The sequence below is a fragment of the Miscanthus floridulus genome, chromosome 8 (genome assembly GCF_019320115.1).
Source record: "Miscanthus floridulus cultivar M001 chromosome 8, ASM1932011v1, whole genome shotgun sequence".
In the NCBI taxonomy this organism is placed as follows: Eukaryota; Viridiplantae; Streptophyta; class Magnoliopsida; order Poales; family Poaceae; genus Miscanthus; species Miscanthus floridulus.
The window spans coordinates 59,398,929-59,425,992 of record NC_089587.1 but is presented as its reverse complement, the minus strand read 5'-3'; the positions used below and the strand labels follow the sequence as shown (position 1 = coordinate 59,425,992).

Sequence of the window (27,064 nt, the reverse complement as noted above, 5' to 3'; positions counted from 1 at the left end):
GTCTCGTCGTGTGTAAAATACCGTTTATCCGTACATCAGATCTTCTGAATGTATTTGGCTCCGTTCGCTTCGCTAAAAAAATAACCCGAAATACTGTTCCAACGATTTGTTGTGAGAGAAAAATATTATTTCGGCTGAAAAAACAAGCTAAAAAATACGGATTATAAGATAAGCGAACATGACCTTTATAGGGGAGAAACAAACACTACTACATAGAGAATCTTCAGGGACGGTAGGTGATGGTTTATAGAGACGGCTTAGTTAACCGTCCTTAGAAATCGTTTTACAGGGACCGCTGTGTATTTGTAGGGACGGCATTTGTGTTTATTTGGGATTTTCATCAACGATTTTGAAATGATTATTTTGAAATGAGTCAATGGCCGAATCCAATTATAAGGGGAACCAAACCGGCTCTGTTCAACAATACCATTTACAACAACTTGCTAAGGAGTTGTAGCTTCTGGTTCTGGACTAGCTAAAAGTGGTTGATCAATTGTCAACGCATTTAATTGCGCGGTTTTCTTTATTTCTTTATGAAGATGCACACGTACATTGATCATTTATCAAGAGTCAAGACTGTTGATCCGACTTAGGGCACTCCCAAGGCTAGAAATCAAATATAGTTTCTATACATGTAGACACTACATATATAAATTACGTTCCCAATCGATGGTTTCAACAGAATAATCTTTTGTCCAATCACACGTTTTCTCTCTCCCTCATCTATTTATCATATATCTTTATGTCTTGGTTCTCATGTGGACATGGTTTCTTATTAAGAAACGATTTCCTCCTCTCTCCTCAATAAATCGTTTGCCATATTAGCAAAATGCTTAGATGACAAGATAATTAATGCACATAGAAATTATGATAATTTCTGCATTGTGAGTGCTATTAGGGCAGTCCCAACGAAAAAAACTAGTAGTTTCTATAACATATGATACCGCATAAAAAAAGTACTGCTTTTCAACCCATGGTTTCTATGAGTAATAATTATTTTCTCTTTCTCTCTCCCAACTCTATCTTCTTCCTCCAATGGAAGTGCGACACGAGCTCCCTAGAAACTGGTGGTTTCTCTCCCATGGCGATTTCATGGTTTCTTGGTGCATTGGGTCAAGAGTAGACCTGATTTCTCCATGAAGAAACTATTTCTATGATTTTTGCTCTCTTTCTTCATTAATTACGCTGTCATGTCAGCGTTTTACCTACGCGACAAGTCATTTAATGAGGATAGAAACCATCATCAATATACCATTGGGACTGCCCTTATAAATTTGAGTCCCATTTATCTTAGGACTGCAATCCCCTCGAGGCAACAAAACACGCCCTTATCAGAGGCGGGAGAAATAGTATACCATGACGAATGGTACAAATAGATTTTTTAAATATACACAGTAGTTAACTTGAAAGCATGGGCTATGGAGCCAATTACGTATTGATTTTGAATGGTGGTTGAACGCATCTCGCACGGATTATTCCCAGAATATACCCGGCGGCCCTGAAGATCCCTCAAACTTGTGTGGCCTGTGCGCTGTGACCTGTGAGGGGCGTCGCAACGCCGCCGCAGACGTATAGACACGCGTGCCACAGAAGATCCCTGGCGGTGCCGGCTCGCGGCTCGCGCGGCCCAGCTTTCTCCGGGACAGTTCGAAGCGGGGCCCACGACCATTGACGTGGACAGACGACGAGGGGCCCACCTCCCGGCGTCGCGGCCGCGGAAACGGGAAGCGCGGCCGAGATTCGCCGCTCGCGCGCCAAGAGAACAGCGGCGCAGGCGCAGCGGAGCCGAGTCGGCTGACTTTGCGCGGTGTGGTTCGTGTGGGCTGCGGCTCGGCTCCCGTGTGGCCCGTGCTGTGGCCTGTGGCCGCGCGGCGTGGGGACGGACGGGCACGCGTGACGCGGCGGTCGGGGGCAACGGGCAAGCGGAAGACCCGCGCGGCACGCGAGGGATAATTCCAGTGGCGGGAAGGGAATATTCGGAGAGCTTCGCCGCCCCGTCGGGTCGCCCATGAATTTCGATCCTCCTCCCTATTTCCGATTCTACCCCTGCCTTGTCGCCCTTTATACTGGCGCTGCCCTCCCCTGCGATCCTGCGCTCTGGTGCGCACAACACTCTGCGTTTGGAGCAAAGTAGATAGATCGAAGAGTGTTTTTAACTCTCCTCCTCTCCTTGATTGTGTTAGCAACAACGGGATTGGGGTTTAGAGGAATCGGAGCTCAAGCAGCAAGCAAAGCAATTAGGCGAGGAACAGAGGAATCTCAATTCAGTTGGGCAAATAGTTCAACACATGTTCATACCATGAGAGCTGGAATATGAGAGGAGAAGCACAGCAAGGGAATCGGATCAGAGAGGAAGACTTGAGGAAGAAGGTGAACAGGGAAGAGGAGACAAGAGTCTGGTTTTCTGTATTCTTCGATCCCCTCGCTTGGATTCCCACGATGCCTTTTGTAGCCAGCAGGAGGGCAGCCTGTTCCTCTTGGGCCTCCTGGGCCCACATAGCAGTGATCCTAACATTCCCCACCGCTCGAAATGCGGCTTGTCCTCAAGTCGCAGCACTATTCGTCGACGAGTTTGGATCGGCCGGAAAGACAATGCTGCCGCTGGGCATGTAGCAGTAGACGAGGATGCTCTTGTCGGAGGTGGAGCAGGCTGCAGTGTTCGGTGAGGCTGATCGACTCCTCCCCCATGCCGAAAAGGGGCCACACAAGTGTCTGACCGCCGGCTCGACTCAATGAAGTACGTGTGTAGGAGGTCGGCGAAGGTGACGTCGAGGAGGAAGCTTGAGTTCTCCTGCAGCTCAGTCTCCGCGCACACCAGCAGCGCGTGCAGGAGCCGGGTCGCAACTGCTGCATCCTTTGCTCTTGTCGAAGCAGTTGCTGTCGACGCAGATGATGAATGTGCGGCCATGGGAAAGGCCGAGCGAGCGCAGTGCCACCATGGGGTTCTAAGACACAGTGCTCCAAATGTGCGGCAATGTCGACGGAAGCGAGCACGTCTCAGTCGAGCTCGAGTGCGAAGCGCTCCACATCTGTGGCTGTGTCGACACAGACGAGCATGTCCGGGTCGGGCTCGTGCACGTTCGGTGCCGGCGGTGCACATGTACACAAACTTCACCTCCTCTGGGGCGCACTCGACACGGAAACCACCAAGTGTCGAACACCTTGAGGGCCAGGTTGGAGACAGGTCGCTAGGCACGACCCAAGTAGCAGCAGGGTCGATGGTGGCCCCCAGGAGCAAACGGGATCGCCTCGACGGGGCCGAGGTGGAAGACGGAGAAGGTGAGCATCATCCGATCGGCGTTCTCCTCGCGGATCTTGGAGATGAGGAGCGTGCCCAAGCCAGAGCCGGTGCCGCCATTGAGGGAGTGGCACACCTGGAAGCCTTGCAGGCAGTGGCAGTTCTCGGCTTGCTTCCGCACAACGTCGAGCACTGAGTCGATGAGCTCGGCTCCCTCAGTGTGGTGGCCCTTGGCCCAGTTGTTCCGGACCCCAGCTAGGTCCATGAGCATAGCGCGGGGCACGAAGCAGCCATAGGAAGCCTCGATGTAGTAGACGTTGACATGCTCGAGCTGGAGGTCGGAATCGTCGCCGTAGCGGCCGGTGGCGAGGCGGAAGCAAGTTTTGGCGTGCTCGTCCATGTAGCACATCGGGGCCAGCCCATGGTTGTTGTCGCCCCAGCAGAGCATCTCCTCCTCCCAGAACGCGCCGATGGGGACATCGGCGAAGCTACTGTCGCTAGCCGGGCAAATCGTCGAATATGTGGCCTACGCTAACCTCGCAGCCATCACCCAAGCCAGCAGCCCACCACCTGCAGCCCCCACAGCATCGGCGGGGAGCGTGGCAGCCGCGACGGTTGCCTAGACATCACGACCGACGGCTCAGTCGAGCGGCGCGTTGAAGTGGGTGACGCCGGACTCCGAGTCATCATCGAGGGAGCCATCGTAGCCACCGAGTGGGGTGGCACGAAGCACACACATGACGGGGCCGAGGCAGACGCAGTGGAGAAGGCAGGGGTCGTCGGGCGCGAAGTCATCGTGGAGCCGCTGTATGTTCACGCTGACGAAGACGCGGCCGCTGGCACCCATCCCCTCGGCGCGGATGATGGGGCGCCGCTCCTGCTTGGTGCATGCGATGAGGAAGAAGGGTTACGCCTCCATCTCTACCAGCGACACGGATGGGGAGGCGCAGAGAGGCTCCAGCGGCGGGAAAGCACCGCCGTGCGCGCGGCATCCTTGATGGGAAGGCGAGAGACGATGTCGCGGAGGAGCACATCTAGAAGGAGGCTGAGGTGGTCGAGGTCGTCGAGCGCGGCGGCTAGGCAGTGAGGGCTCTCCGCGGCATCGAGCATGGCTTGGATCGCCGCGGGGCCGGGGTTGTGCTCGTCGGTGGAGGCTGTTAGTATTGATCTCCCACCAGTTAGGCCCAACGGCCTAACTGGGCCTTGTCCTCGCGCCCTGATCGGGGGCGCCCAACCCTACATGGTTGGTGGGCCCCCGTCGCACAGCGCTATAAAGGAAGGTGGGGGCCGGGGCTCGCGATACGAGGTTCACCGCGCCGCCAGTCACCCCACCGACATCCTAAACCCTAGACCCGATCGAAAGTAGGGGCGCTGCCAGCGACGGGAAGTACCACCGACGCCGGCAACGCCACCCGACGCTCATGCCGCCGTCGAGGACGCCACAGCGCCGACTTCCTCTCCACCGACCGTCGCTGCCGGCGCGCAGATGGCGTCCGCCAACGAAAGCCCGGCCGGAGCTTCAACAACTACGGCGTTTGACGGTTTGCTACTTATCACCTATCCCTCAATCTCTCTCTGTGAAATCCGATTGATCTATTACTGTGCTAAGAATCCCAATCCGATGAACATATCTAAGAAATAAAACCTATCATTGGTATCGGAGCCAGGTTCGACAAGAAATCAAACCAATACGATGCGGATCGGGAAAGAAAACAGGAAAAACCGAACTAAGACCTAACCCTAGAAAGAAACCCATCACCAATCGGTTCAATCCGAGAAGAAAGAAAAGGAACCCTACCATCTAGATCTCGAATCACACAAAAGGTAAACACGGATCGGGGAAATCGGGTTCAACCGAACCCTAACCCTAGATCCCCTTTTCGGGTGAACGAGTGAGAAGAAAAGAAAGAAGAAAGAAATCAAATCCGAAAGGGGAAAGGGGAAAAGAACAAAAGGCGGCACACTGAAACCCTAACCCTAATCCCATTCGGATGAACAAGCCAAAAGAAACACAGTAAAAACCCCATTCCCAAACCCTAACCCTAATTCCCGTGCGTCGGAATGGGGAAGAAAGGGGACGGGGAAGAACGAGAAAAGGCGCGGAAGAAGAAGGAAAAGCGCACCGGCTCTTCCGCCGGCGCCGAAGAAGAAGCCGAGCCGGGGCGTGAACTCGCCGGGCTCGGCCAAGGTAGCGCCGCGGCCAGGCCGCTCGACGGCGGCGTGCTCACCCGTTGGGGAGCAAGCGCGTCGGCGAGGGGGCCGGCGACGGCGCAAAGGACCGCCCGCTCTGCTTCCCTCGCTCGCGGCTGCTCGGTAGCGGCTGTCCTCGCTGCTGCGACTGAGAAAGGAGAGAGAGAGAGAGCAAGAGCCGAAATGGCTAGGGTTCCAGGGCGCCGGCCACGGCCTGGGTTTTGATCCACGCGAAACGGCCGCTCGGCCGTCGGATCGACACGAACGGCCACGATACGCTGGGCCAACATGCCGGCCCAGGCGGGAGGAGGCGCGCGCGGCGCTTTGCCGGCCCAGGCCCAGGTTGCGGCCTGGGTGCGGCCTGTGCGCGCGAGGCAAGCCGGGCCGAGCCGGTTCAGCGCGTTTTGGGCCGCGCTGGGCTGAAAAATGAAAGAAGAACAAGAATTTTTTTTCTTATTATTTTCCAGAAACAATTTTGAATGCATATTATGATGAATTTGAATGATTTTGATACAATTTTCTGTGCAAATTTTATCCAATGATATTTTGCCCAGAAAACAATGAATTTTTTAGTGCTTCTGGAAAATAATAACATGAAAAGATTATTAATGTTTCCGCTGTGCATGATAATTATTGTTCTCTTTGATTAAATTTGAACCAACGGGATAATTTAATTTTAAGAGAAATAAATTTCTGATAATTTTGATGCAATTATGATATTGTTATTTTCTGACCAACGTTGTTAATAACAATATTATAACTTTTGATCCATGAGAAATCGTGCATTAATTTTACTTCTGCCCAACGGTGATGTAAAATGTTTTGCATGGATGAGTTATAAGTTTAATTTGACCAACGTTGAGTTAAAGCATGAAATTTTATGTATAAATGTTTCTCACTTACTCTGGTATGATTTCAGGAGGCAAATGCATTGTGAACATTGCCAACATCCCGACACTCAACGGAACCAATCACCGTGTGTGGCGGGAGAAGTATGAATTGGAACTTGCGTTGGGAGAGGTCGATTTTGCCATCACCTCACCGTGTCCCACTGAGCCAGAGGACCCGGTGAGAGGTGACAATGAATCTGACGCTGATTTCGCTTCTCGGAAGCGTGATCATGCTGAAATAAGAATGAAATATGACCTTGAACATAGTCAATGGACTCTCTCCAACCGCAAGTGCCTGTTGGTAGCCAAAGCCACCATAGAAGAACAGATAAAGGGCTCAATCCCTGAATGTGCTACTGCTAAAGAATATCTTGAGAAAATCAAGAGTCAGTTTACTGGGTCTACCAAGGCCACAGCAAGTTCACTGATTAAGAAGCTTGTGAATGAGAAATTCACTGGTGGTAGCATAAGAGAGCACATTTTGAAGATGAACACTACAGCATCTAAGCTAAAAGAAATGAATTTGAAGGAGGAGGATTTCCTAATTCATTTGATTTTTGCTTCTTTGCCGAAAGAATATGACACCTTCATTGTGAACTATAATATGCAGCCTGAAAGATGGGGCATAGAAAGACTCATCTCAATGTGTGCTCAAGAAGAGGAGAGGATAAAGTCCTCACAAGGTGAATCTGCTCATTTTGTGAAGGACAACAAAAGAAAGAACTTTAATGGTAAAAATTCTAAACCACAAGGGAAACCTAAGTGGGATAAGTCCTCTTCCTCCAGTTCACAGGGAAAGAAACCCCAGGATTCTGAGAATCAGCAGTATGGTGGAGCTGAAAAAGATCAGTGCAAGCACTGCTTCAAGAAGGGACACTACAAGAGGGATTGTCCAGACTTCCTGAAATCTCTGCTAAAGAAAGGTGATGAATTTATTACATTTATAGATGAATCTCTGTATTTATGTTATGATAAATCCACTTGGTGGGTTGATTCAGGAGCAACTACTCATGTTGCAAATTCTTTACAGGGGTTAAGTGGGACGAGAACCTTGCAAAGAGGAGAAAGAACGATTAAAGTTGCAAATGGACTGCAAGCCAATGTTGAAGCCATTGGAGTTTTTTCTTTAGAATTGAATAATAGTTTTGTACTTAGACTTAAAGAAGTACTTTATGTTCCCTCTTTGCGTAGAAATTTGATAAGTGTTTCGAAACTTGATGATGATGGAATTGATTGCCATTTTGGTGATGGCAAGTGTAAGATACTGGTTAATAATAAATGTGTTGGTCTTGCCTTCCGACAAGACAAGCTTTATTTATTATCTCTTGCTGAGAATGCGAACAATGTATGTGATGAGAATGTGAATGATTCCCCATCTACGGATGTAACTAAGAAGCGGAAGAGAATTGATACTGTCTCTTCGAAATTATGGCATTGTCGCTTGGGCCATATTTCGAGGGAGAGAATGGAACGATTGGTTAAGGAATCAATTCTCCCGCACTTAGAATTTTCAGATTTAGAGCAATGTATTGATTGCATCAAAGGAAAGTATGTCAAGAAAATTAAGAAAGATGCCAAACGAAGCACAGGAATTTTAAAAATAATCCACACAGATATATGTGGTCCTTTTCCTGTGAAAAGTGTGGATGGTTATGACTCGTTTATAACATTCACAGACGACTACTCTCGTTATGGCAATATTTATCCAATTAAAGAAAGATCGGAAGCATTGGATAAATTCAAAATATTTAAAGCTGAAGTTGAAAACCAGCACAATAAGAAAATAAAGATAGTACGATCAGACCGAGGTGGAGAGTACTATGGGCGACATACCCCATATGGCCAAATTCCTGGACCATTTGCAAGGTTCCTACAGGAAAATGGCATAGTTGCTCAGTACTCCACACCGGGGGAGCCTCAGCAGAATGGAGTGGCTGAAAGACGTAACCATACCTTAATGGATATGGTAAGAAGTATGATGAGTTACTCCACATTATCGATTAGTTTATGGATGGAGGCACTGAAAACCGTCATTCACATACTTAATCGAGTACCAAGTAAATCGGTGCCTAAAACACCGTATGAATTATGGACAGGAAGGGAACCCTCACTTAACCATTTGCGTGTGTGGGGCTGTCCAGCTGAGGCAAAAGTGTTTAACCCAAATATAGAAAAGTTAGACTCCAAGACAGTCAGCTGCCATTTTATTGGCTATCTAGAAAGATCGAAAGGATATCGCTTCTATTGTCCTGACAGACATACGAAGATTGTAGAAACAAGACACGCTGTGTTCTTGGAGGATAACATGATCAGGGGGAGCATGGTAGCACGAGAAATCAGCCTACAGGAGAAGCGGGTACATGTACCCACTCCGATGGTTGAAGAACCATTCTTCACGCTACCTGCTACTGTTGCACCGACAGTGCAGGACACTGTAGTGCCAACACCTGTTGCAAGTTCTCCCGTGGCGACAATGAATGAACATGAGGAACCTGTTCTTGAGGAACCTATCCTTGAGGAAACTATAGAACCAAATGTTGCACATGAGGAAGAACTACAACAGCCCAATGTGGAACAAGTGCCGGAGGCACCTAGAAGGTCTCAAAGAATAAGAAGATCAGCTATTACTGATGACTATGAAGTTTATGAAATTGAAGAATGTCAGATGGGGGACGATCCCACCTCATTTGAAGAAGCCATGAGAAGCGACCACTCATCAAAGTGGCTTAAAGCCATGGAAGATGAATTGAAATCAATGAGTACCAATAAAGTTTGGGACTTAGAAAATATTCCTAAAGGAGCAAAAACAGTAGGCTGTAAATGGGTCTACAAAACGAAATATGACTCCCAAGGGAATATAGAAAGATTTAAAGCGCGACTCGTGGCGAAAGGCTTCACGCAAAGAGAAGAGATTGATTACAATGAGACATTTTCTCCAGTCTCATGTAAAGATTCCTTCAGAATTATAATGGCACTTGTAGCCCACTATGACTTGGAGTTACATCAAATGGATGTAAAGACGGCTTTCCTAAATGGGGATTTGGAAGAAAATGTTTATATGGCACAACCGAAAGGTTTTGTCGTAAAAGGAAAGGAAAATATGGGATGCCGCCTAAAGAAATCAATTTACGGATTGAAGCAAGCTTCAAGACAGTGGTATTTGAAGTTTGATAGAACGATAAAAGTTTTTGGGTTTGAAGAAAATGTTGAGGACAATTGCGTTTATGCAAAGTTCAGGAATGGAAAGTACATATTCCTAATTTTGTATGTGGATGATATCTTGCTTGCTAGCAGTGATATCAATCTACTAATGGAAACGAAGAAATTCTTGTCCTCGAATTTTGATATGAAAGATCTCGGTGAGGCCTTGTTCGTTCTAGGAATAGAGATTCACCGAGACAGGAGAAAAGGGGTTCTAGGATTATCGCAAAAGGCATACATAGAAAAGGTCCTGAAGAAATTTAGTATGCATGCGTGCAGTCCTTCACCTGCTCCTATAGTCAAGGGCGATAGATTTGGGGAACATCAGTGTCCCAAGAACCAATATGAAATTGACCGAATGAAAGCGGTACCGTATGCTTCAGCTGTTGGAAGTTTACAATATGCTCAAGTGTGTACACGCCCTGACTTAGCTTTTGTTACCGGGTTACTTGGCAGATATCAAAAGAATCCAGGAATTGAACATTGGAAATTAGTGAAGAAAGTCCTGCGTTATTTGCAGGGTACGAAAGGCCTCATGCTTACGTATAGAAGATCTGATTCCCTGCAGATAGAGGGGTATTCAGATTCTGATTATGCGGGAGACGAAAGAAAATCCACGTCAGGATATGTATTTACTCTCGCAGGAGGGGCTATATCGTGGAAAAGCTCCAAACAAACCGTAACTACATCCTCGACAATGTATGCCGAGTTTGTAGCATGCTATGAGGCAACGGGGCAGGTGAACTGGCTGAAGAAATTCATACCCGGATTGAAAGTGATTGATGATATAAATGAACCACTGCGATTGTATTGTGATAACAATCCAGCGGTACAGTACGCTCACAACAATAGGTCAAGTGGTGCTGCCAAACACATTGACATAAAGTACTATGTTGTGAAAGATAAAGTTCGGGATCATATAATAAATCTTGAGCACATAAGTACAGAGAAAATGCTCGCGGATCCGCTCACAAAGGGCTTACCACCCAACGTGTTCAGAGAACACGTAACCGGCATGGGTTTAAGGGAAAGCCTATGATTCCCGAACATACGAAGGGCCCAAAGAAAATTTACATTTCAAAACGGAGAATTGTATTGTGGCTGTTAGTCTAACAGCACTAATTGCTGTGACGATGGGACAGTTCTATGCACTAATCTATGATGAAATAGGATGGAAGCAAGAAAATTATGAATTGAAAGTTTTGAGCATGAAATTAAAGAACGAAGAATAGATGAGAGATCAAGGGGGAGAATGTTAGTATTGATCTCCCACCAGTTAGGCCCAACGGCCTAACTGGGCCTTGTCCTCGCGCCCTGATCGGGGGCGCCCAACCCTACATGGTTGGTGGGCTCCCGTCGCACAGCGCTATAAAGGAAGGTGGGGGCCGGGGCTCGCGATACGAGGTTCACCGCGCCGCCAGTCACCCCACCGACATCCTAAACCCTAGACCCGATCGAAAGTAGGGGCGCTGCCAGCGACGGGAAGTACCACCGACGCCGGCAACGCCACCCGACGCTCACGCCGCCGTCGAGGATGCCACAGCGCCGACTTCCTCTCCACCGACCGTCGCTGCCGGCGCGCAGATGGCGTCCGCCAACGAAAGCCCGGCCGGAGCTTCAACAACTATGGCGTTTGACGGTTTGCTACTTATCACCTATCCCTCAATCTCTCTCTGTGAAATCCGATTGATCTATTACTGTGCTAAGAATCCCGATCCGATGAACATATCTAAGAAATAAAACCTATCAGAGGCAGCCTCGCCGTCACTGCTGGAGAAGTCGGCGTCAAAGGCGCCGTCGGGGTCGGTGGAGGTGGTGTCAAGCACGGGAGCGGGCTCGTGGATGACGTCGAGTAGCGCGACGGGGACGTTGGAGGTGAGGCCGCTCTCGACGCGGATCTGGTCGGAGGCGATGTAGTCGTCGTGGTACGGGGTGGACAGCTGAACCGTCGGCGGCGACGGCGTGGTAGCGATGGCGTGAGGCTGGCTCGTTGAAGGACTATCGGAGCCCGTCAAACTGAGACTCCAACTCCTTGCGCATCGCGTGAATCTCGGCCAGGAGCAATTGGTAGTCGAGAGGACCCATGGAGTAGTGGTTGTGGATTTCGTGGTGCTGCAGGATTTGGCTCTGAGTACCAATTTGTTAGCAACAAGGGGGGATTGGGGTTTAGAGGAATCGGAGCTCAAGCAGGAAGCAAAGCAATTAGGCGAGGAACAGAGGAATCTCGATTCAGTTGGGCAAATAGTTCAACACATGTTCATACCATGAGAGCTGGAATATGAGAGGGGAAGCACAGCAAGGGAATCAGATCAGAGAGGAAGACTTGAGGAAGAAGATGAACAGGGAAGAGGAGATAAGAGTCTGGTTTTCTGTATTCTTCGATCCCCTCGCTTGGATTCCCACGATGCCTTTTGTAGCCAACAGGAGGGCAGCCTATTCCTCTTGGGCCTCCTGGGCCCACATGGCAGCGATCCTAACAGATTGCTAGAGGTATGCTTTATCCAATCCTCCTTCTAACCTTTTATGCTTATTATGGCATGTTCGTAAACTACCACAGATCACAGGGTTTATCTTTGGATTGGTTTCTTTCTATGCACAATCGTTAGTTGTTTTAGCTTTTGTTCTAAATTAAATTTATCTAATTTTAACTAAGTTTATAACATAATACAGTAATGTCTATATAATATCAAATAAATATCTATGAAAGTATATTTTATTATGTATCTAATTAATTTAGCTAGATGTTGTAGATACTTGTGTAATTTTTTTATAATCTTAATCTAAGTTATAGAGTTTGATAAGGCATGACAACATTGGACAGCACATGGAAAATCAAAGACAATCAGCTTCTTCCAACGTGGCTTAGAGACATTGGACGCGAGATCTCATAAATGGACTTACACCTTCGTATGATAGTTTGTCGGTTTACCTAATGGCCTCGGTTTAGCAAAACACCAGTGATGATAACTAATACTCCATCGACCCATCATAAACCATTGCCCTATTAAGTTATGACTAAAAATACTATTGACTAATTTATTATAAAAAAAATATTACTTATTAACTAAAAAATACGACTTATAACTCAAGCGAACGGAACGCATGACGCCAGCTTAGAAAAAAGCTTCCTTTCGTGGCCGTGTGGTGTCAGCAACTACTTTTGTATACATCTGCCCATCCCGAGAACAAGAAGCACCAAAGCAAGGGCAGTTCCGTCCAAGGGCAGCACCGTAAATACCCGGCGCAGTTTCCAATAAATGCCATCGCTCGGTGACTTCGCACTCGCACCACCCAAACCGAGCTCGAGAACACCACCACCAACGAGAAGGAAGCGCACGGGCACGGTGGTTCTCCTTTTCCACGCTCCTTCCCCATTGCGTGATTCCGCCGCGTCGCGTGTGCATTTGCGCGCCGCCCAATCCGTCCCCGGCGCAGGAGCCGCCCCTCCGATCCGGCGAAGATCGACCGGGCTCCGAAAAAAAAGGTCCGTGCTTTGTCCTGTTCTTGATCTCTGCGGCGATTCTGGTCTGAATCCGCAGCTTGTTTGTTTTGTTGGTTCTTCGATGTTACTGTTTTTCACGGCGGTGTGTGGTTCTGTACTACTATAATGGGTTTAGGCCTTTCAGGGGGTTTTGGGTTGGAATTGAGGGAGGATTTGATGACTTGGGAGAAGGATTGATGGGAGTTTGGGACAAGGTGGTGTTTTTTCTGTCCCTGAACTGGGTGATGTCAGGTATGAGATCATACCTGTTGAGATGGAAATAGGATGGGGCCAGCTCCTGTGACGGGACTTGTGAAATCTTTGCGAGGACGGTGGAGTCGAAATGTCAAAAATCAGCTTTTTACCTGCGTCCACATGGAAACTTCCTTCTTGTGCAGGTTTCAGAAAGTATGCTACTTGAGAGTTGGGAATTGGGAGTTAAGTTTATCGGCTGCTACAGACGCAGTTAGCCTAATATTAGGAGTTAAGAAAGGCGCTAATTTGGTGAAATTTTGATCAGTGGGGCATTTTGGGACATGCAAATTTAATCACTGTGTCTCTCTGATCCAAGGGCACAGTCGCTGAGGAACTAGATTTACAAATGTCTTGCACCTGTGATCATTGAATTTGACTACTAAATAAGCAGATTAATTTGTTTCCTGAAGTATGTTGCGATGCTTTGGATCATTCGGCGCATCAGTTTTCCTCTTTTTTGTGATGTAACTGAAACAGCTGTACGAGGCTGCATTGAGATCACTGTTTTCCAACCTTTTAGAGCATGATTGCATACTATGAACTAAGAGTTGCATAACATACTATGAATTCATAAGCTCCTTGCACGCCTGTTATCCTGATTACATCTTCCTTTGTTGCTTTCAGGTAGCAATCGTTGTTGGTTCCAGAAAGGTGTCCCTGAGCTGGCGCTAGGTGCACTGTGATCTTCCTCAGCAATCTTGTATTCTCATGTCTCTCTCTCAAGAGATGACGAGTAGGAAACCTCCTGGTCTTCGGTTATTTGGAGGTGCCAGTTCGCTCAGAACGTACCAGACACTAGTCCTGGTCCTTACATTTTTTGCATACACATGCTTTCATATGACTCGGAAGATCACAAGCATCGTCAAGAGCGCTCTTGATCCTCAGACGAAGGTGGGATTCTCCCACTGGGGACGACTGCACATGAGCAAGAGCAACGCTCTTAACATTGGCTGGTTGCCATTTAACACTGTTGATGGTTCAGCATTACTTGGTGAGATAGATGTTGCGTTCCTCGCTGTATATTCTATTGGGATGTTCTTTGCTGGACATATTGGGGATCGCATGGATTTAAGGATCTTTCTGACAATTGGCATGATTGGCACTGCTGTATTCACAACTCTCTTTGGTGCTGGATATTGGCTGAATGTCCACAGCTTCTACTATTTCTTGGTTATTCAGATGCTTTCTGGTCTGTTTCAATCAATTGGGTGGCCTTCAGTTGTTGCAGTTGTTGGTAACTGGTTTGGGAAGAGCAAGAGGGGGTTAATCATGGGCATATGGAATGCACACACTTCTATTGGGAACATAGCTGGCTCACTGCTTGCTGCATTCCTCTTGAAGTTTGGGTGGGGTTGGTCATTTGCCATCCCCAGCCTTATCATGGCTCTTGTTGGTTTGATGGTGTATATTTTCTTGCCGGTTAATCCTGAGCTAATGGAGATAGATATTGACAGTGGTGAATTTAACTGTGAGAAGGACACTGTGAAGGAGCCCCTTTTGGAACCAGACCAAGAAGTGAAACATAAGGCTGTGGGTTTCTTAGAGGCATGGAGGATTCCTGGAGTTGCGCCATTTGCTCTTTGCCTCTTCTTCTCCAAATTGGTTGCATATACCTTCCTGTATTGGCTACCGTTCTACATCAGCCATACACGTAAGTCTTCATATTCAACCTTCAAATCTGTCTGACATCATTCTCATTTGATGGTTCAGTATACATATTAGAAGCCCTTTTTCTAGAACTGGAACTGTTCCTAGGAATGTGCTTTCTAATAGGCCTTCACTTGTTTCAGGTATTGGTGGTCAGTACCTCTCTGATGCTATGGCTGGCAGCTTATCAACAATCTTTGATGTTGGTGGTGTGTTGGGAGGAGTGCTTTCCGGTCACATCTCTGATCGTTTAAATGCACGAGCAATCACAGCTGCTAGCTTCATGTACTGTGCGATACCTGCCCTCTTCCTGTACCGCACATATGGAAGCATGTCGATAATGTGGAATATCTCCCTCATGTTCATCACTGGAATGTTTGTGAATGGGCCTTATGCCCTGATCACAACTGCAGTGTCAGCTGACCTTGGCACCCACAGCTCTTTGAATGGCAACTCCCGAGCACTGGCCACTGTGACAGCAATAATTGATGGGACAGGGTCTGTTGGAGCTGCCATTGGACCCTTGCTAACAGGATACATCTCATCGAAGAGCTGGAGTGCTGTCTTCACAATGTTGATGGCAGCAGCTCTCCTTGCTGGGCTCCTATTGACAAAGCTTGTATGTGCCGAGCTAAAAGGAAAAACACCTTCCGATGCAAGCACGGACGTTACTGATGCACAAGGTACCTACTCAGATGAAGTGTAAATCCAAAGCTGGTTGCGCCATGAAGTAGTTCCTGTGAATGCCTACTAAGAATTTGGCCGGTTGCTACTTCCCACAACCTTTCATGATGGCTACCAGTCTGAAGACTGAAAAGGGAAAGAGATTTGGCTGCTGAGTGACTTGCTCAAATGCCTCTTCAGATTATTTTTTTGTGTGTTCAGATATATAGAGGCGATAGAAGGCAGAAGTGTATGCTTAGATTAGTTTTCAGGTCTACTAGATAGAGGTGAGAACACCTCAAAAGCTCTAGAGCCCAAAAAATAGGCACATTTTAGGCACCTTGTATTGTAAATATGTTGGGCAATAAGGTCTGGCTTGTACTGGTTGCACTGCTGCTAGTTACGTAATTGTATGTGATTGTTGTTAGATCAGGGTAGATCAAAGGGAGGAGGAACCACCCTTCTGTACAAAGATTATACCTGAATGGCCAACTCTGCATTTACTTGGAATGTTGGCCTTCTTTTGTACGTGTAACGGTGTAAACAGTGTGAAGAAGGTTCAGACAATTTTTGAATTGAAGCACCAGGAAAGTGTTGATTCAAGAAACACTGGCGTACATATTTCTTCAATTCAGTTTTTCTTTCTCTCAGTGTTTAGCAAATTTTGAAACTCGGCAGTTATAGGCACTCATTTGCAAAAAAACGCAGACAGACACACAGGTGCCTTAACTGCATAGACATTCAGCAGGGTTTTAAAAAACATATAGCCACTCTAAGACTGTCTCCAACTGCCCGTACCCAAATACCGGACGCATTCGTTGTTATAGGTCACGCACGGGAAAAGGTCCCGTACCTAGAACTTCACGTCTCCAACAACGGACGCAACGCTCCATCGCAGGCGGACCTCGCCGGCGGGATCCTCCCTCCCCGGCGAGCTCGGCCCCGGCGAGCTCCGTCCCGGCGCGCTCGGCCCCGGCGAGCTCGGCCCCGGCGCGCTCCGCCCAGGCGCGGGCGAGCTCGGCCCCGGCGACGGTCGTCCCCGAGCTCCGCCCCGGCTCCGGTCGTCCCCGAGCTCATGGTGGTGGGACCCGCCTGCGTGGAGGAGACGCAAAGGGAACGAGAGAGGACGCAAGTTTACGTACCGTGTTTCGTCGGACGCAAAATGGCTGCTGTGTTTGGGTACTCCGTTGGAGATTGATTTTTCCCCGCAAAAGCACTGTGCACTACGCAAAATGCGGATGGGTCACGGTTCGAGTACTCCGTTGGAGACAGTCTAATCTCTATCACCCTATTGTGTTTGAGGCGAATGCCATACAACAAATTGCTACATAACCAGGCACCAACAAATTCCTTGCAGAAGACAAACTGCTATCAACTTTAATTGCTTTTATTTAAGCGATAATTGCAACGAGACTCGTTCAAAGCTTTTACATGGTAAAATCACCTGTTCTTTCCAGATAATGGAACAGCAGATTACTCGGGAAAAACAGATTTCGTCAGCAAGATAAACTGTGAACAAAAGCAATTGATGCATTTTCCAAGTTACAGTGTCAGCAATGTGCACAACCCATCCAACGAAAAATAACAAGATAAGAAAACGAAAAGCTTAAGCTGGCTAAGCATTACTCACGTACGCACTCCTATATCGACAAAATAGGCAGGAGAACTTCAAGACATCTGGTTTGAATAGTCTTTTTCGAGTTCCCAAACACAACTTGCATGACTGTCTTTGATATGGCCAGAGGGCAGCCTGAAAGAATTATGACTTCATCAGATAGCCCAGGATGATGCCGATCAAAGCAACAATTATGACAATGATAAAGGAGAAGCCCCCTCCACGCCTCTTGCTGATCACCTGTCTCACCAAATCCTGCAACATGAAACAGAAACAAATGAATACTGAGTTTCTCAACTGACAAGAGAAGGTCGTTAAAACAAAGAATTTCTAGATGGCACTACAAGCTTAAATAAATGATAAAAATAGTAGTTGTCCTCAAGGAGAACAATTGTTCTTCGGGTAGTTCTTGGTGAAATTCTTTGGCTTTAGTAGGTAGACGGCGGGCCAAAATATGAAGTGGTACATGATCTTAATCAAATATAGGATATGTTTCAAGACTCAAAAAGCAGAATCACACAAAGTTCGGGCAAATAGAAGAAATTTGGAAACAACTTTGATCTTCAAAATACAAAAAATAATGATAAACTATATCCTGAAAATGCATAGTGTAGGCACTGGCAACAGTTGAACGACTCTTGATATTAAATATTACTCCGTGAATCAGTAAAAGAAGGTGCATTAAGGATGAAAGGGAGCATCTCTTGGTGAAGGAGGATGAGATCCGACATCGATGGCAAGAGTATTTTGACAAATTGTTCAATGGTGAGAATATGGACACAACCTTTCAGTTGGATGACTCTTTTGATGACACCAATAGGCGCTTTGTGCGGAGAATCCAAGAATCTGAGGTCAGAGAGGCGTTGAAAAGGATGAAAGAAGGTAAGGCGATGGGACCGGATGGTATCCCAATCGAGGTGTGGAGATGCCTCGGGGACATAGCTATAGTATGGCTAACCAAGCTATTCAACCATATTTTTCGATCGAACAAGATGCCTGATGAGTGGAGGAGAAGTATATTGGTACCGATCTACAAGAATAAAGGGGATATTCAAAGTTGTACGAATTACCGGGGAATTAAGTTGATGAGCCATACTATGAAGCTATGGGAGAGAGTTATCGAGCATCGCTTGAGAGCAATAACGCGGGTCTCTATGAACCAATTTGGTTTCATGCCCGGAAGGTCAACCATGGAAGCCATTTTCTTAGTAAGACAAGTTATGGAGCGGTATAGGGAGAAGAAGGACCTACACATGGTTTTTATTGACTTGGAGAAGGCTTATGATAAAATACCAAGGAATGTTATGTGGTGGGCTTTGGACAAACATAAAGTCCCAACGAAGTACGTCGGACTCATTAAGGACATGTACAACAATGTTGTGACTAGAGTTCGAACAAGTGATGGAGACACGGATGACCTCCCGATTAGGATAGGACTACATCAAGGGTCAGCTTTGAGCCCTTATTTGTTTGCTTTAGTGATGGATGAGGTCACAAGGGACATACAAGGGGACATCCCTTGGTGTATGCTTTTCGCGGACGATGTAGTGCTAGTTGATGAAAGCCGGACAGAAGTGAATCAGAAACTGGAGTTATGGCGGGAGACTTTGGAGTCCAAAGGTTTTAGACTCAGTAGAACTAAAACTGAGTATATGAGATGTGACTTCGGCACTACTACTCGGGAGGAGGAAGATGTTAGTTTGGAAGGTCAAGTAGTGCCTAGAAAGGATACCTTTCGATATTTAGGATCAATGCTCCAGAGGGACGGAGATATTGATGAAGATGTTAGCCATAGAATCAAAGCAGGGTGGATGAAGTGGCGGCAAGCGTCTGGTGTCCTATGTGACAAAAGGGTACCACAGAAGCTAAAAGGCAAGTTTTATAGGACGGCAATTAGACCTGCTATGTTGTATGGTGCAGAATGTTGGTCTACGAAAAGACGACATGTTCAACAGCTAAGTGTCGCGGAAATGCGTATGTTGCGTTGGATTTGCGGTCATACAGGAAGGGATCGAGTTCGGAACGATGATATACGTGAGAGATTAGGGGTAGCGCCAATTGAAGAAAAGCTTGTCTAACACCGGTTGAGATGGTTTGGACATGTGCAACGGAGACCTCCAGATGCACCGGTGCGTAGTGGAATCCTAAGTCAGGATAGTAACGTGAAGAGAGGCAGAGGAAGACCGAAGTTGACTTGGGTAGAGGCAATAAAAGGAGACTTGAAAGGATGGAATATACCCAAAGACTTAGCCTTAGATAGGAGTGCTTGGAAGACAGCTATTCACGTGCCTGAACCTTGATTGCTTCTGATGGGTTTCAACTCTAGCCTACCCTAACTTGTTTGGGACTTAAAGGCTTTGTTGTTGTTGTTGTTGTTGTTGAATCAGTAAAAGAAGATTAGCTGTGTTTTCAAAGGTCTTTGCTTAAGACAGGGACCAATGCAAATCACTTGGGTGCTGGTTGACTAAGGGCCTGTTTGTTTGCGCTTTGGCTTTTGGGAAACTTAATTCTAGAATCTGGATGGATCGTGGCTTTTAAAAAGCTGATTTCGAGTCAGCATTTGATATGAATGAAGTTTATATATGTATAAGTATAATCAATGGAAACACCCTGTCGTCGAACTGTGAAAAATCCTTCATCAAACATGTTTAGAAGACTAGAAAAACTCTTACATTTAGTGAGCTGATGATGGACAGGCATATAAAAAATTCAAGGCCCAACTCAACCTCGCTTGTGTGATACATAAAATTGACAAAGAATGAACAAAGAACAAAGAAAAAACAAAAAAAAATGAATATGTGGTGTTTCTGTCCTGTTTCCCAATTTCATATCTTACAAAGTCGATTTTGGCCTTAAAAGGCCTGTTCGGTTTGTGAATGAAGCAGTGTAAAGGTGCGTACCCACTACCCAGTGGCTGAAAGCTTCCCGAAATAGTGGGATCTAGGGAAGGGAGTTTCTAAGCAACTTTGCCGTTGCTTAGTTTGCAAGTAGGCTGATAAAGAACCTGTAGGACACATGTGGAAGACTAACTGCACCCAGCGCATTCTTCATTTCTGACTCTAGTGTGCCAAGCCAAGGGTTGCTCAGTAGTAATCTGAACCCTTTCCTACTTTGGCTTGGCACAAACAAGATGCATAGAATTTGGTTCCCTTGCTCAGTGAAGCAGCAAAAGGAGGGTGAGGTTGCTACAACGGCAGGGGACTTCAGTCAGGGGGGAGTTCAAGCACGGCAAGAAGAAATTTGATTTGGCAGCTGAGAGCTCAAGCTCGGTGCAGTGAAGCTCGATTAGGTAGAAGTGTATGGTGTGTTTGGTTGTTCAGATGGTGTTTCGTAGACCCGCATCATGTATCCTGGCCGGAGGGAAGCAGGCTAAGCGGGTGCAGATCTCAAAAAGAAAGTGTTTGGTGAGGTTGCATGAGCGGATACAAAAAAAAAATACTAAGATGTTTGGTTGTCTGTATGAGGCTATGAGCGGATGCAATCTGCTCAGCATGTGAGACTTACGTGGGCCCCTCACTCTGCCGCTGCATCCACCGGGCCTGGCCGGCCGGCCAGTGGTGCTCAAAACGAGTGCATCCGTGGAGCCCGCATCCAACCATAGATTTGCTTCTACCCATGCAAAACACTGTAGCAGAAGCAGGCAACCAATCATGCTTCTCTGCCAGAATATACGCACACACTGGTGCATGCACTGCAGGAGCAGTGAACCAAACACGCCCATACTCGAGCTCGGGTGGAGGGGGGGAGCTCAATTTGGGTGGAGACCTTGACTGTGGCAGCAGAGAGCTCGATTTGGGCGGTGGGGAAATCGATTCCGGCATTTTCTAGCTTGCTCTGTCGAGTCTGAGGCAGCCGTCGAGAGGCAATCACAACAACTAGAGAGCAAGAGCTTGAAGACAGAAGACCACATGCAACGACGGTGATGAGCAAAAGTACCAAACATGCCCGAAGTCTACAGGTTACTGTTAACGCTAAATGCATATTGATTTTTCATGAACATGCATATCGCTGGTTGTACTAGTGGATTTGCATGAAAGGAGAAGGCATCTCTACTGAAAACCAGCATATGGTGCTTATATGGTACCCCCTCCGTCCATCAATGCAAGGTATATATATTTTGAATAATGAAAAGTCTTGTCTAATCATACACATGTTAAGTGTACAAAAATTGCACCAATAGATACATATTGAAAGTACTTTTGAGATGCTGTTGATTTATAGCATTTGAAAATATATCATATCATAAGAGAAATTAGAGGTCAAAATCTAATTGAAAGAATTTTCCCATACTAAAATATTCTTTATATTGATGGATGGACAGAGTATTATTGTAATCTATTAGTATGGGAATCAAATAGATTTCAGTATTCTGAACACATTCAAATCCACTCAAATCATCGCAAAAGGGGAAACTGTATCTACAAATAACAGTGTTTTTGGTATAGAAAAACATGCATTGACCACAACATAATTCTCTTTATTGATTCTCTTAGCAAAATTTATGTTTGAACAGAAATCTCGTGTGATATAACTATAAGGACTACCTCTACAACTGTTGATGAGATGACAACAAAAGGGACAAGAGATATATTGTCAAACAGTTAGATCATTCTAGATAAGCTCCCTAATATGATGGAAAGATAAAAATGCTATGCTTCACTTACAAGTTCCTGTCTAAGTCTATGATTCTGTTGAATCGCAGAATTCTTTTCTTCAGTCAACTTGGAAATCAAAGCTCCAGCCTGCAATGCCAAAACTCCCAAATTATATGAGAATATACAAAAAAAAAGTACAAAGTAAAGGAAATAAAGTACAAAAGATGCCAACTCTATTATGAAATCTTAATATCTTATACTAATCAGAACAGTAACTGACCTCTGTAGTTTTGTCTTGAGGCTCGATGCGCTCTCTCAGCGCCTGAAATGATTTCAGAAATACATTATCCTCCAAACGAGAAAAAAATGGTAAATGGATAAATCAAAGTTCAATGGTAACAATAACTCACTCTGGTGAATCCTCCAGCAGGTCCATCTCCATTTTCTGATTCAGAAGCCCTAGATGGAGAACCTTCTTCAGATTCCTCTGGAACTGGAGAGGGTGGCTGTGGAGGAGCAACATAGGTCACTCGCAACTTGACCTCTTCCATCTTATTCCCAGACTCCTTCGTAAACTATCAAGTCACACGACAACCAATACCATAGAGATTTTAATATAGCTGCAATCTAAAGTCAATTTAGATAAAGAGTGCTATGAAGACGAGACAATTTTATCTCTGTAAAAAAAATAATCCCACAACTGATGCCCTTATCCTTATATGTATGTAGTGTTTCATCAGATTATTCCTGAAAAACGTTTAAGAAAGAAATATTACCATATCCCCTGTGACATCCTTCACAGTTATACCAGCAGGGGCAACGACGCTTTGGACTAGGAACTTATCTTTGCACTGCATGTCAGGCGGGGTTTCCCGCTGTGCTTGCATCGTAACTGTAACAGTACAGATAAATACATAAAAACAACAAAATGGATGATGGCTTGCCCAAACACATATCACTTTGGTAAATGCTAAGAGTCACAAACCAACAACATCACAGGTAGACCGTGGCAGTACAACCCCAGTGTTGGGCCGCACTGAATACTTCTTTGGACTTGTAGTTTTCACCTGGATAATCAAAGAAACAGCCAAACGAGAAATATATTGGCACGATAAGACCTCCTTGAACATATGTTTACATTTTCAAGATCAAACTATAAGCAGTTAAACAGCACAAAGATGTCACACTAACCATTGTAGAATATAGCAAGAAAAAACATCATCGTATGTCCAATCATCAATGGCAGATCAAATCACAACGCATAGCAACCTCTAAGAGAAATAACATCAGTGCTAATTCTAACAGGTGAATAAATCACCAAAGGTCAACACTTCTTTTTTGCACTGAGCAGGCATTTTTACCACAGTTTAATAGTTTGGTCTCATAGGAAAACAAAGAGACCCCTCCAAGCGCCGAACCTCAATATAAAGATATTAGCAATCCAATTCCAATAGCTCCAAAGTGAGCAAGCAAGATATGCAAGTACGAATAGAACAAACAATTTAAAGTCTTTTTAATCACGCAACTCGCTCTTTGATGCAGCAAACGTCCAAATAGAGGGCCCGCCATCACAGAACAATCTAGAGGGCTCCAATCCTTGGATGGTCAAATTCGACGTTTCAATTTCATGTAAAACAGACTTGCAGGAATGTCACCACAAACCCATCAGGTAGCAAAACAGCCCAAATAGCATGGTCTCAATCCATCTCTAGGGTTCTAATATGAGATAATTTCATGTGGGGGGAAAAACACCCAAATAGAGGGCGAGGGGGGCTGCTATTGCTAAGAACAAACGGACCTTGAAGGCGATGTAGTCGTCGGTGTGATTCGACAGCTGCATGGAGCACGAGTTCTGCTTCTTCAACTCGACTGCTTACGAGAAACACCAGCAAGGTCAGGAGCCAATCGATCCGCGCCCACAGAAAGAAAGAAAGAAGGGGAAAAAAACGGTTTTTTTTTTTCCAAACCAAGAAGAAAAGAATAAACCGGGAGAGAGCGGGGCGGCATACAGGGGAAGCGTAGCTCGAGGGGTTCGACGCGTAGGAGCTCGCCGGCGGTGGCAGGGGCGGGGGTGGCCATTGCCGGATCAAAAGAGGTAGAGAGAGAAACGGCGCGAGGAGAGAGAAGGGGGAGATCTCGGGGAGTCGGGGTGGTGGGTGAGGAGAGATAGGAAGGGTGGGAAAAGAATAGAACGGCTCTGGTTTTCCAGCTCTTCGTAATTGCAGGTATCCGTTCTCTCCCTACTTTGACAGTAGGTGTCTGTTTAGTTGCACTTCATTTTACAAAATTTTTTAAGATTTTTTTGTCACATCGAATATTTGACACATGCATGAAGCATTAAATATAAATAAAAAATAAAACTAATTATACAGTTTAGATAAAATTCACGAGACGAATCTTTTAAACCTAATTAGATTATGATTGGACACTAAATATAAAATAATAACGAAAGTGCTACCGTATCATTTCGTCAAAAAGTTTGCAAACTAAACAAGGCTAGGACAAAATATGTATAATCGATTCGTAGATTTTGCTAATACTTATAGGAGTCCTAACAATCTGATGAAATATATTTGTTGGGTTGTGAAATCGGATTAGTATAGGGACTTAAGTTGCTTTATTAGCTTCTTTTATATATTTGTCACATATGATGTTTGACACGTGCATCTATATCTATATCTATATTTCTACATCAAATAATAAAGAGGTAAAATTTTAGTCCATTTTTTTCGTCCATCTTTATTTTTTTTTTGTCCGTCTCTCTCTAACTACTGAACAATGAAGAGTTTCTTTTGTCCAGACTTATATATGAAGAATTTCTTTTATCCAGACTTATATATATAACTCGTGCTCATACGAGTTATAATAGCTCGCATCTAGATCGATATAAAGTCCGATTCTAAGATTGACATGAGAATAGCTACGATCCTTATCCAAATAGGTCCTAACTCAAATAGAAATAGAAAAAAAAGATAAAAATAGATTCCTAAACTGTTCTTATCTTCCTACGTTATCCGTGTCCATATAGGCTGCAATTTGTTTTTCCATTCTGACAGTTACCTCCCAATTTCTTTACTTGAGCCCTATGTCTATTCTCTATCTATACCTAATATATATGTCCATACCTTAATATTTATTAACAATTATATTATATATCTACAATTACCTATAATAATTATAATTATTAATTAATAACAATAATAATATAATATTATTAAAAAGCTAAATTTGTTTCTATTTTTTTATCCATCTTCCTCTACCAAATTCCATGAATGTGAATTGTCTATCCAAGCTAAATCTAGATAGCCAGGGATCCGAATTCAAAAACATCTCTCCGATCTTGAGTAATTTGAATAGGAATCCTGATCCTAATTAAATAGAAAAAGATAAGAGTAGAAATATATATATTTGTACGTGAAAATTTCTTCTTCGTTGTTAATGAGCTTGCTATAATCTCTCACGTCACGGCATAGACGGGTAGCGGGTTTTGCTTCCACGTTTTTTTTCCAGCTACGGTAGCTTCCATCACCTACAACATCTACCTTTTCGATCTTAAGTAGAAGAGCCACCACGTCACGGCACAGACGGTAGCCGTTTTTGTTTACACGTTTTTTCTTTGGAAAAATTGGTTCTATGATATTGAAAGATGGCAAAAATTAGAAAATACCATCAAAAGAGTTTTGTTCCCTAAAATACCATCGAAAGATGGAAACGTTATCTGAGAATAGCATTCGGTCACGTTATATCACGTTTGGAGATAACGGTGTCCATCTCCACCCGCTGGGAGCCTAGGACGCTCTTTCTTCCTCCTCCATCCATCTACTGCTCATCGTCCGGACTGCTTGCAGACAACCAACATGTGAGAGACTGCATGGCGCTTGCTTACCATCACCATTAGCTAGCTAGCTACAAGCAGAGCAGAGTAGCGGAGATGCTGCTAGTGGTGTCGTGCGCGACCGTGCTGTTGTGGTCCAGAAGCGGGCCGCGGTGCAGCCGTGCAGCGCCGGCGACCTCGCCGCGCTGCACGGGTTCTGCGTCAGACAATGGGTGCTGCATTTGGAACGGAGTGATGTGCGGCAAGGCCGAGGCGGCGGTCGCCATCGTCGGGCTGGCGCTGCCCAACTGGACGCTGCGGGGGCAGTGGACGCGTCGCTCGCCAGCCTCGCCGCGCTCCGGGTGCTCAACCTCTCCGGCAACGCGATCCGTGGCGCGCTGCCCACGGGTCTGCTCCGGCTCCAAACGATCGGACCCTTGAGGTGCTCGACGTCAGCGCCAACGTGCTCGCCGACAGGCTGGCTAGAGTCCCGGAACGTCGGTGATCGACCTCCTGGGCCTCCTGGTGCTCCGCGTGTTCAACTTCTCGTCTTCGGCGGTGCGCATCCTGCGGCTCTCAATGAACAGGCTCTCCGGCGTGTTCCCTCTCGGGTTCGAGCAACACCGGTCGCTCGCCAAGCTCTCCCTCAATCCAGTCCCAGTCGGCCACCGCCGCCGCAAGCATGAGCAGCAGCAGCTCACACGACGACGGCGACTTCGACGAGCCATTTTCCCTACAAATCACTGGCCTCGGCATGAACTCTGATGAGCTGAGGCAAACCGAGGTGTGGGCGCATGGCTGGCACGGTTCGCGAGCGGGTGCCCCAACCTAAGATTCAAGTTCGAAGGCATCGTGGATGGTCCAGACTCCAGACAGTGGCTGCCATGAACGCATCAAGGTCGACAGCGACATGGCCGTGGTCGTCAACCTGGTGTTCCCGGCAGCACAGAGATCGATGACGAGGACAAGAGAAAAAGCGTCCAGCGCGTTGGCTCGCATCCGCTCCCATCAGCAAGCTCTTGGTAGAAAGACGGCGCCGGCGCCGGCGGCAATGCCACGTCGAGAGTACGCTCAAGCTCGCTTCCGCGGTTCGGTCGTTCAAGGCTAGCCTCCGGTACTTCACCGCGGTGTTGGACTCGCTGCGAGTGCCTCCCCGCCGACAGCGCCGAGAGGCTTGCCATCCAGAGGAACCACCTGGGCTTGGAGATCAGCGACGCCATGGCTTCTTTTTTGTTTTTATCTTTTCAAGTTGCGTGGATGCGGATGGACCTAACGATGTTACTCCCGAACGTGATGGAATGCTATTGCCAGGTAACGTTTCCATCTTTCGATGGTATTTTATGTAACAGAGCTCTTTCGGTGGTATTTTTTGATTCTTGTAATCTTTCAATGCTAGAGAACTAATTTCCCCTTTTCTTTCAGCTACTATAATTTCCATCACGCACGCATAGTTGGCCATGCAGCTCGAGCACGTC

The 27,064-nt window shown here is 46.2% G+C and overlaps 3 protein-coding genes across 3 annotated transcripts; 1 reads left to right on the top strand and 2 right to left on the bottom strand.

Moving 5' to 3' along the window:
- Positions 1-3,188: 3,188 nt before the first annotated feature.
- LOC136469154 (tubulin beta-7 chain-like) lies at positions 3,189-3,647 on the bottom strand. Its single transcript, XM_066467462.1, has one exon. The coding sequence runs from the start codon at positions 3,645-3,647 to the stop codon at positions 3,189-3,191; it is 459 nt and encodes a 152-aa protein (XP_066323559.1).
- Positions 3,648-12,799: 9,152 nt separating this feature from the next.
- On the top strand, positions 12,800-16,145 carry LOC136476475 (putative glycerol-3-phosphate transporter 1). The gene is made up of 3 exons (XM_066474334.1): positions 12,800-13,003; positions 13,880-14,906; positions 15,046-16,145. The coding sequence occupies exons 2-3, from the start codon at positions 13,964-13,966 to the stop codon at positions 15,606-15,608; spliced, it is 1,506 nt and encodes a 501-aa protein (XP_066330431.1). The 5' UTR covers positions 12,800-13,003; positions 13,880-13,963; the 3' UTR covers positions 15,609-16,145.
- Positions 16,146-16,954: 809 nt separating this feature from the next.
- On the bottom strand, positions 16,955-23,967 carry LOC136476474 (vesicle-associated protein 1-2-like). The gene is made up of 8 exons (XM_066474330.1): positions 23,785-23,967; positions 23,574-23,644; positions 22,761-22,842; positions 22,552-22,667; positions 22,186-22,350; positions 22,056-22,097; positions 21,845-21,922; positions 16,955-17,435 (listed from the first exon to the last, which is right to left on the bottom strand). Exons 1-8 carry the CDS (start codon positions 23,852-23,854, stop codon positions 17,325-17,327), a joined length of 735 nt encoding a protein of 244 aa, XP_066330427.1. The 5' UTR covers positions 23,855-23,967; the 3' UTR covers positions 16,955-17,324.
- Between the last annotated feature and the right edge of the window lie 3,097 nt (positions 23,968-27,064).